The 10,323-nt window shown below is 32.2% G+C and overlaps 2 protein-coding genes across 2 annotated transcripts; one reads left to right on the top strand and one right to left on the bottom strand.

The window, feature by feature from the left end:
* Positions 1 to 936: 936 nt before the first annotated feature.
* On the top strand, positions 937 to 1,713 carry LOC121116641 (peptidyl-tRNA hydrolase 2, mitochondrial). Its single transcript, XM_040710904.2, has one exon. It carries the CDS (start codon positions 998 to 1,000, stop codon positions 1,538 to 1,540), a length of 543 nt encoding a protein of 180 aa, XP_040566838.1. The 5' UTR covers positions 937 to 997; the 3' UTR covers positions 1,541 to 1,713.
* On the bottom strand, positions 1,537 to 5,949 carry LOC121116642 (protein Hook homolog 3). Its single transcript, XM_071887501.1, has 6 exons — positions 5,760 to 5,949; positions 4,892 to 5,171; positions 4,590 to 4,827; positions 3,703 to 4,158; positions 3,073 to 3,539; positions 1,537 to 2,662 (listed from the first exon to the last, which is right to left on the bottom strand). The coding sequence occupies exons 1-6, from the start codon at positions 5,827 to 5,829 to the stop codon at positions 2,122 to 2,124; spliced, it is 2,052 nt and encodes a 683-aa protein (XP_071743602.1). The 5' UTR covers positions 5,830 to 5,949; the 3' UTR covers positions 1,537 to 2,121.
* Positions 5,950 to 10,323: the final 4,374 nt, after the last annotated feature.

Raw genomic sequence — 10,323 nt, 5'->3', positions numbered from 1 at the left:
ATTAAAAAGCGTAGTGGACGTCAAAGATCAGTCGTACACGTTTTATGGTATAACCTTGTATTTCTATTAACCTTGAGTGGACATAGGATTTTTGAGCGATTTTTTTTTGGCCAAAATGACCGGGAAAAAAGAGTGTTCAATTTCTTTTTAAATGAACACCCAAAATATCAAATTGAGCAATTTGTATTTAAAGAAAAATACAGTTTTATATAAAAATTATTTAAAGTATTTAGTGTTATTTTATATTTATAATAATTAATTCATAAATTCTAGACTTTAGAAAGATTTTCTTCCGTTAATTTTTGCCTTCGATCCTTAATGGTAGTTTTAAACATATTAAAAGACGTCCACATAAGTAGTAGAAGAAAATTTGAAGTAGGTGAGATCTTCAGGAGCCTTTTTAGATGGAGGCATCTCATCATCACCACCACTGATATTACGTCCAACCGTATGTACAGTAGGAAGATCAGGAATGGGCAATTTGGGGCCCAAGTATTTCTCATTTGTAGCAAGTTTCAAAAGGGATTATTCAATAGTCCATTTTGTGCAAAATGTATCGTTCCTCTAATTGGCTACTCATAGAATCTGGCTCCCTCACATATCCAATCATTTAACCATTACTTGATTTCACTATATATATATTTTACGTCCAAAAAGAGTACCTATCAAAGGAAAGTTTTGGCAGGTAAGTATTCACTCGAAAAATATCATCAAAAGCTGTTGTGTAATCTAACTGGAACAAAAAAAAATTATATTCATTTCATACCAGTTTAGTAAAATGAATCATTTTCGCACAAAAAAGGGCAAAATAAGCAATCCCTTACTAATTCATAAGTCAACATATAAGTTATAAGACATGGGTTTCAACATCCCTCCGTCTCCCCTAATTATATCTCCAGAAGCTGAGTTGAACTTCATGTTTTGCGCTTATGACGTCATCAAGTAAAGTAAACACGTCGATTTGTTGAAGGTGTGCACTTTAATATTTTGTAGTAGCATGGTAGAAGACTCGTCTTTGACGAGAATACTTCCTTTAGTGTTTCTTCTAGGCCTAGGAACTGGATGGATCGCCTGTTTCCAAACTTGGAAGAGAAGGCTACGAAACGCGTCTTCTAACTCCTTTTCGGATGAAAAAATGGGATCCGATAGGGAATTGACCGCGGAAGCTCGAAAAAAGGGATGTAAAATGGTCCTTGTGGTCCGTAATGATCTCAAAATGAGCAAGGGCAAAGTTGCCGCTCAATGTTCACACGCGACCTTAGATGCCTATAAGAGGGGTAAGAAAGGAGGAGCTCGTGCCAAGCAAGTGATTCGCCTATGGGAAACATATGGACAGAAAAAAGTTACGCTTAAAGGAGACTCCGAAGAACAACTTCTAGAGCTTCAGAAAATGGCTACTTTTAAAGGTGTCACAAACGCCATTATAAAAGACGCAGGAAGGACGGAAGTAGAGCCAGGAACGCTGACCGTTCTTGCTGTAGGACCTGACCTAGAATCCAAAGTGGATGAAATCACGGGGCATTTGAAGCTTCTGCATTGATTTAATCATATATATTATTTTTCTAAAACCATAAAGTATACAATAAAATGTGAGAGACAATATATAACAAAAATAGATAATTATTTGTTTGTAAGTAATTCACTGTTTTAGGGGTTTATCACCTATTATGTTACTATAATTTATAAAAAAATATATATGCTTAAAACGGATAATGATTATATATTTAGTGTCAATAGAATGTTATTGATAAATATTTATATATATATATATAATGTGAGAAATGCGTAATGAAGTCAGTAATTAAACAAAAAGATCCTTCCTCTTAATTGTGAAAAAAGAAATAGGAATGGACTATTTGAGAGGTGTGAACTTGATAAAAGTAGAAATGGATACAATCTTTGGTCGTGTGACTGAATACAAATACACTCTAAAGAGGGAATGACAAAGTTTAATTAGAGTATTTCATAATGTGCGTGTTTGTTTTAAAAGGGATCACCCTTGAAATATCTTAATATATATTCATATCTTCGAATAATCCAGGTCATATAAATTTGGGATGTATAGTAGAAAAACAGATGATTGGATGAGTATTTGACAAATGAGAGTGGAAGAGGATTTGATCAATAGTCTGTGTACTCTCCTCCCTGAACCCTACTTTTGGGTGTTGTAGCTGTATTGGCGGGAGGAACTTGTCTTTGTCTATTTAAAAAGGATGTTTGTTGAGCAGATGGAGAAGAGACATTTATGCGATTGTCAAGGGCGGATCGGTGCAATTGCATACTTAAACTATAGAAGGCAGAAGCCATGAGCTTCTCCTCCATTTCTTTCACAGCCTTACTTTTTTCACTGTCCTGCTCTAAATCATCAATTAGTTTATCCTTATCTTGAAGCTGAGACCGCAAGGCCGTCACTTCTCCACTACCCGCCACTCCTTTTGAAGGATCCAGCGTTTTAATGACTGCTTTAGCTTTTTCGATATACTTTTTATAACGTTCTTCCATCGCAGAGATTTCCGCTTCTTTCTTCTGAAGTGAAGAGTTTAGAATGTTTATAACTTTAGAAGACTCCGAAAGCTTGAGTTCTAGCTCTTCACGAGAACCCGGGATTACTCGAGGCACGCTTTCCTTCATATCTTCTACTCGGCTCTCAAGCTCAAGAATTCTGAAAAATTTCGAATAATAATATTTTATTGTGTTAAGAAACTGCATGCGATTGGAATTAATCCATGAAAACCACATAATATTTGATAACATGCTAAGAAAGTAAGGTATGTGTATATTTATTAATAAATTGTTAAAAAAATCAACGACATGTGTTCGTTCATACAGGGTAATTCCATGAGTTTGACAACAAAATACTATTCTATGTACAAGGAAATATGAAGTCGTATTTCCTTTTCAATAGTAATTATATTTCGTGATCAAACTGATAAACATTTATGACCATGCAATAATATTATATATAAGTGGAACAGCCATATATTTTATAAATTGTTGACTCTACATAGTATGATGTTGCAACATTTTAACAAAAAATAAATACAAATATCAAATAAAAAAAAAACACTCTACCTTTGATTAGCCTTTCGATTGAGAGACTGAAGCTCAACTTCTCTATCTTTAAGATCCTCAACCATGGTTTGTAGAATGGAAGTAGAGGATGCGCTTCCATCAGGTGAAGCCCCTTCTCCACCTTGAAGACGTGTCTTCAACTTCCTATTTTCTCTTTGTAACTTAAGAATCCTTTCCTTCACATTGGACGGAATGTTTTCCAAAATTGCAGACTCTGGCTCATCCAAAAGATTATCACCTAGACCTCCAGAGCGGGTTGTGTAATTAGACATTTTAATTTCATCACTTAAATCAATATTGCATTCCTTTAGCTGATCCCTTTCCGTGAGAAGACGATCTCTTTCGAGACTGAGACTCTCAACTTTTTCTAATAATTTTTTTGATTCAAAGTCTAATTTATCAGATCGCTTGGTTTCAGAGTCTAACTTCGTTTGCAATTCCACAATTTTTTTTTTATAAACATCCACCTGCAACAACGAAAATAAAAATAATAACACTATGTTCATACATATTTAAAAAAATACTAAGTATTATTATTATTATTTTTTTTTTTTACTCAGATAATTGCGAAAGAATGAAAAAGTGTACGACTATAAAGAGATGGAAAGAAAGAAAATTATTAATACATGCCTGAGGTTTCCAACTTCCAGTTTTCTTTATTTCCTCTTCCAAATCCAAATTTTTTTGCATATACTGAATGTTTTTATCTTCGAGTAGTTTCACTTGTCTTTTAAGGTCTGACATTTCTTCCATTTTCTTCTTGTAGGACTCTATAGATGTTTCATATTTTGCTGCCTTCTCAGAATATTCCCTTAGTATATCTACTTCATCTTTGAACTTCTGAGCCTGATCTGCGAGTTTCTGAAGTTCCGTCTCCTTTATGGAAGCATCTTCCAGTTGTTTCTCCAAAACCTCCACTTTAACTTGGTACTCATCTCTTGAGGATTCTAAATTCACCAAATCTTCTTGTAGACCCTCCACTTGACGTCTCAACTCTTGAATACGAATTCCATTACCATCAATGGGGGGGATTATTCTGAGCATCCGTGATACCGTCGTCCTATCAAGAAGAAGAAGAAGAAGGAGCTTAGCATTAAAAAAACACTTCCATCACTGTATTCCTAGCATTTAAAGTTGTTTTTTATTCCTATTATAAGGTAATGAACATAAAGGAAACAAAATAATCGTATACATTTTTTTTTATCACGCACGCTTATTAATTAATAACGCGTGGTTAAGAAGCTATAAGTTTTCCAAAATGAATAATACCATGAAACTAAATCAAAATATGTATATACAAGTATACATACATCCTTTCAAATACCGCCATATTTTATTTTATTTTCATTCCACGGGAAGTATCCCACCATAAAGTCAATCTTACATATATATATTTACGTTATTTCTACCACACATAATTATGTGATTATGTCTATTAATAGTAATAAATAAACTTGAGTCAAACCTTGAATCTTAGTTGATCCTTAAGATTCGTTTTTTCATCCGTCAACAAGTTAATTTTGTTTTCCAATATATGAATATTCTGAAGGAGCTCTTCCTTCTCCAACTTTGCCTCTCGTAATTCGTCCTCTAGTTTTTTTGAACATCAGGGGATCAATAGCGACAGATGAAGACGTAGAGAAGGCGGATAGTGTGGACAATGTAGGTAGTGCCATCAGTTCTTGTATAGCTTGCATTATGACTCGTTGCACCGACTCCTCCATTTCCATGATGACTGCGATATACGTGTGTTTACTGAAATAGATAGATAAATATAGAGAAATGATCCTTTAATAATGATTAACTCATGTAAAAATACCTTTCACAATTAATAGCACAGCCCAAGACGAGTTGAAGCAAGCGTCCAACATCATCTGGAGCATCATCCGCTACACGTTGAGGATCAGGCATAGAAAAATCCGCGATGCTTATAGCTATTTTCTCTGAGTAATACTCATTTATTCCGTCAAGAAGACGTTTGTAGTTGAGAGTCTTCATCCGTACATTATCCTCAGCGTTACATTTAATTTTGTTTCTCCAGATTTCATTGAAATGTGTTGGGTCAACGTGGTTCAAAAATTGTGCCAATGAGGTTGGATCTAAATAGTACAATAGTTAAAATTAGCTTTCAAATCCTAGCATAACATATGTATACATGAAGAAAACGAAGAAAGGATGGAGAATAATTACACCTTATGCAAAAAATAAGAATAATGACGCAGGATCATCAATCAAAAAGGTGTTATTTACGAGAAATTCGAGGTTAAACATGTCTAAAAATAATGTAAAAACCCCTCAATTTATACAAAATAAGTGCTAATTTGGATGACTTTGATTCTTTGTATTCATGTTTTAACTTTAAGTAGAAGAATTACAGGTATTAAATATATTTGGGAAAAAAAAATGTTGAAATAAGTAAAATATACTTAAACATTACATTGACACTTGTGTTATTTAAAAAGATCTTGCCCTCAACTCAAAAGATATAATTAATGTCATGTTCCATCTTATTTAATTATTTGATTTCAACAGAAATAAAAACAGGATTCGTGAAAAGGTCGTCGTGGAGATGAGTTGAGTCAAAGGAGAAGACCCTGAGAAAAATGTACACAATAAAGAGGCACAACTCCACTTGTTCATTGTTATGACATATTCCTCTAAGACAAATCTCCCAACTCCTCACTTACACTGTGAGTATCCTTGTACGGAGAGCCATGCATTGAGAGAAGGTGTTAGAGACGAATCCAAGATGGACATGTTGGATTACAGGTGGAGGAACAACGACATGAGTGGAAAAACACAAATAAAGAGACAGGTGACGATGATGTTCAAAGGTTTGATAACTTGAAATTCTATTTCAAGCAGAAGAAGGAATAAAATAAAAAAAGAAGAAGAGAGTGGAACTATGACGTCATTCTACATAGAAGAATAATTCATCGGTACGTAGCTAGCAGCGCACCAGAGAACACTGCTGCTCATCTTCGACAGGAGAGCTGCAGTCACGAACACACACACACACACCTTATTTACAGCTGGACGACTAGAAAATTAAAAAAAGAGAATTAGGAAGGTGAAATTTACCTAGGGGTGCCACATGAAAAACTCCCACCTCGTATAAAAATACGTACATAATATTATTGATACATGTATGTTATTCATTAAAATAGACCGTTTTCACTGACGTCATAAATTGCATCATAATTGAGGGAGACGCCATCTTGGATATTTTATTATTTATATTTTGATATTTGTACTACATAAAATGGACAAATTTCTAAAAAGAAACTTGATTCAACTCCATCAAATGGCATTATGAATAAAAAGACTCAACACTTGCATTGAATATTACTCAATATGTACTGACTATCCCTATTAAATGTCTAAATTTGTACCATTATTATTTGTTGATCAATAAGGGACGAGAAGAATAGGATAGTCAGAGAAGATATCATATTCTTTCCATTGTAAATGTTAATTTTTATCTATATTATTTAATAAGATTGTATAATGATGTGATAACATGTTTTTTATACAGTATATTAATTTCTCATAATATTAATCATAAAACTAGGAAATACAGGGATATATTTGAGATAAACAGTAAATTTTAAGTCTTTTGTCTGTCTGTTGGTCCCATTTTGACATCTTATATTAATACACTATTTTCCATAATAATAATGAAAAAGTGAATTTTATTGTTATAATACTTGGTTGTTTAAGCTCCCAAAATGGCCGATATCAAAAATGCTAATATTACATAAAAACGTTCTAAAATTCAAGGAGTATTTTATCCGCAAATAGTGGTTTTGAATATATAACTTATGACCTTGCGTAGTATGTTTTAATTAGAGGTGGATCGGGCTACAAGATGTCGGGTTTGGGCCAAACTGCAGGCTTTCAAGCCAAAATATGAGAATCTATGCAATAAAGGTATTCCAATATCGCTTAACAAATTCAAAACCCATATTTGGCCGCGACAATGTGAAAGTCATCAGTGTATTCATCAGCATCCACATCTGCAGTATTTTCTGAATCCACTTTTGTGACCTCCTTTACTGTTCTCTCCTCCTGTTTTCAACAGTCCTGTTCCCATCGATGCCGCCATCTGCTCCTACAATTTCCTTCTCTTGTGCATCTCCATTTTTGGGCGAGCAACCAATGCGCTAATTCTGGAGTGTAATTAATGCCAAAAAAAAAATAGTATTTCAAATATTAATGATTGGACATATGGGAAGACAGGGGTTTAGATTCATTCATAAGACTTGATATATTCCTTTGCACTTTTTTGGCCCAAAACCATCTTCTTGACGAGATATATATCATTCCCTATTGTAACAGGAAATCAATTAGGTTCGGAAAAGAACATTTGTTGTGGTGGATTTAAAGTTGCATGGAAATAGACTGAACATCATATTGAGTGCAAAGGGATTGTTCGTCAAAGGGTTAAGCTAGCTTGTATGATATTCTCCAATACAAATGCTTTCATTTTCGAGGAGGAAAATAAAGATGCCGAAATAGTTGAAAAGAATGTACTCTTGTTTAATCGGTAGTTTGACGGCATGAATTCACGAATACCTGTTGTTTCAAAAAAAAAAAAAAAAGCCCCCTTAAGGGAGAGTTTGGTTTGCACCTTGAAGAACAACCGGAATTTGCTTAATTTATTATTGAATATTCAAAATGTTTAACCATTTATATCTTCATTCTTCAGTATAAGTTACTAATAACATTTAATAGTTAATCATTTTAGAGAGTGAGATAATATAAAATTAATGTTGTTTTATCATAGTCATTTATTAATATTATACACAGTCTGATTCATTTAAAAAAAATTATTAAAGTAATCACTTTTCAGATTCTAAATTATTTTCAGTGGTATAAAAATCATTTTCATATAGGGAGCAGGGTGATAACAGATATTAGAGATTTTGTTTCTTTTAAAGGGGGCCTTGTGGTTTTTAGGTCTCAATTTCTATTTAAATAGTTGATTTACTCTAACTAAAAAGAACAATTTATGAGGGGGAAATGTGTTCTAACACTGATTGTAACTTCGTTGTTCAAAAGTTAAATTTCCTCTAAAACTAAAAGAGCTGGGGACTCAGATTTGTAAACAAGACTTGGAACACAACCAGGACTTGTTGGTAAAAGAGCTTTCAAATCTCAGTTAGTACTTCAGAACCCATCATTTGACTAATAAATATCTTAAGTAATCTATTTTTAGAAAATGAAGCAACTTGTTTATTTGAGGGCTTAATATGTAAAGATTTACCATTCTTAATTATAGAGTTCTTCAGGGTAGTGATGAGTTATGAATTTTATCACAAACATAAGACTTTTTAAACCTCGGAAGCCCTTAGTAAATAATCTATTTTTAGTGAATTGGAAATTGCAAACACAACGGGACCGACAAATTAGACCATCATTGATGCGAAAAAGGAAAGATGAATACATTTTAAATAAATATATTTAGTGTTTCCAGAAAATAATATTTCAGAGGGATGTCTCGAAATAATATCATATAAGTATAAATTTATTTTTTCTTTGGATAAAATAACAGACTTAGGAGAAGAAGTGAACGTAGGCAAGAAATCTTAACTACAAAAAACTTATATTTAAATGTAACTGCATCTTTCTTTAAGATACAGTGTGAGAGAATCTGTTCTTTTAAATTTATAGTCTTTATGTCTAAAATGTTTGCTACATAACCATAAATTTTACTCCGTTACTAATGTTTCTTATAAGTATAATAATAGAAACTTTTAGTATTGATACATTTTTTCAAAGTTAACATAAATATAATTGAAACAGAAATAAATAAATAGTAATCGCAAAGAAATAATATAATGAAAGAACTTGATTCAAATATAGAGTAGTTTCATTTTTCAGAGGTAGCCCTTGGAAAAAAATATTGTCTTCCTTTGGATTGACGGAGTAACCTAACCTACATTTTAGAGAACAACATTGTTGTTAATTAATTATGAATACTGAATTCCGATCCAATAATGATTTACTACACAATTTCAATTTATTTCAGAGCCAATTCTTCTTTAATAAATAAATGTATCCTTTGTATTGTAAACTAACTTAAATTCACTGATATCTTCAATGATACTATTTTTTATACTACATACATAGACATCAAATAATGTTTACCCAATTTTCCTTTGATATTATATAAAGAATATTGTAAGTTAATTTGGATAACACATCCATTCAATTCTATACAAAACGTACATGATAAAGTGAATAAAATATATACGGAACAAGGGCGTCTGCAGAATTATATATTTGAAAAAAAAAATTCACAAATCCATACCATCCATTTGTGAAAAAATTTGAAAAATAAATTTTTTTGGAAACTGACTTGAAAAAATAAATTTTTTGAAAACTTACTTGAAAAATTAAATTTCAAATATTTAACTTTTTGGAAAAAAAAGTTCAAAAATCTATGGCTATTTAGGGAAAAAATTTCAAACATCCAAACCCATTCACTTTAAATATTAAATTTTTTATTCTGGACCACACTTTGCCCACATGACAATTTTTTTTAGACAACATGGATAGGTTCTTGTCCAAAGAGATATGTCCCCCTTCCTCACCAGATTTGAACCCTCTGGACATTTCTATATGGGGCACTTTGGAGAAAGAGACCAACAAGACCTCACACCCAAATGTAGACTCACTGAAGTTCTCCATTGTGGCTGCATTGGACAACTTGTCAGAGAAGTTTGTCATCAACTCCTGCAAGCCTTCAGACGACGTGTAAAGGCTACTATTGATAATGAGCGTGGCCATATAGAGTGATTTTTTTTTTTGCAAAAAATTTGTCTACATGTTTTGTAAACATTATTTTTTTTTGCTATTATTGAAAATATAAAATTATTTATTTATTTCTAAATCCATATCTCGAGTCCACGTTTTGCTGCCCTACCGTGTATATTTCCCACAATATAACAAGAATGGTAGAATCATGAAAAGATGCTCTTTTTTTTAATCGTCAATTTTTAAAACTGCAATAACACTTTTTGGATTTATTAAGAAGATTTTTTTTTTTAATAATAATAATTATTATTAATTGATAGACCTGTGATGAAGATAGGACAATAAGTGAATATTCTATGGAAAGTCAATATATTAATTCAGGACGTCTGCAAGACATATATATATGTATATTTTTTTTTTACTTGGAGTTTACTTGATAAATAATTAAAAAATTTCAAAATATAAATTTCACATAGTATTATTATTTTTTTT

Source organism: Lepeophtheirus salmonis, chromosome 4, assembly GCF_016086655.4.
Source record: "Lepeophtheirus salmonis chromosome 4, UVic_Lsal_1.4, whole genome shotgun sequence".
NCBI classification, from domain to species: Eukaryota; Metazoa; Arthropoda; class Copepoda; order Siphonostomatoida; family Caligidae; genus Lepeophtheirus; species Lepeophtheirus salmonis.
The sequence above is the reverse complement of the archived record's forward strand: the minus strand, read 5'-3'. Positions and strand labels throughout refer to the sequence as shown.

What these genes read in the sequence shown, in the direction of transcription:
- LOC121116642 (XM_071887501.1), bottom strand. Translation starts at nt 5,829, where the DNA reads ATGTCCATCTTGGATTCGTCTCTAACACCTTCTCTCAATGCATGGCTC. An exon ending in CTGGAAGTTGGAAACCTCAG is followed by an intron (nt 3,540 to 3,702) that starts GCATGTATTAAT and finishes TCGTTGTTGCAG; the next exon opens with GTGGATGTTTATAAAAAAAA. An exon ending in AATCGAAAGGCTAATCAAAG is followed by an intron (nt 2,663 to 3,072) that starts GTAGAGTGTTTT and finishes GAAATTTTTCAG; the next exon opens with AATTCTTGAGCTTGAGAGCC.
- LOC121116641 (XM_040710904.2), top strand. Translation starts at nt 998, where the DNA reads ATGGTAGAAGACTCGTCTTTGACGAGAATACTTCCTTTAGTGTTTCTT.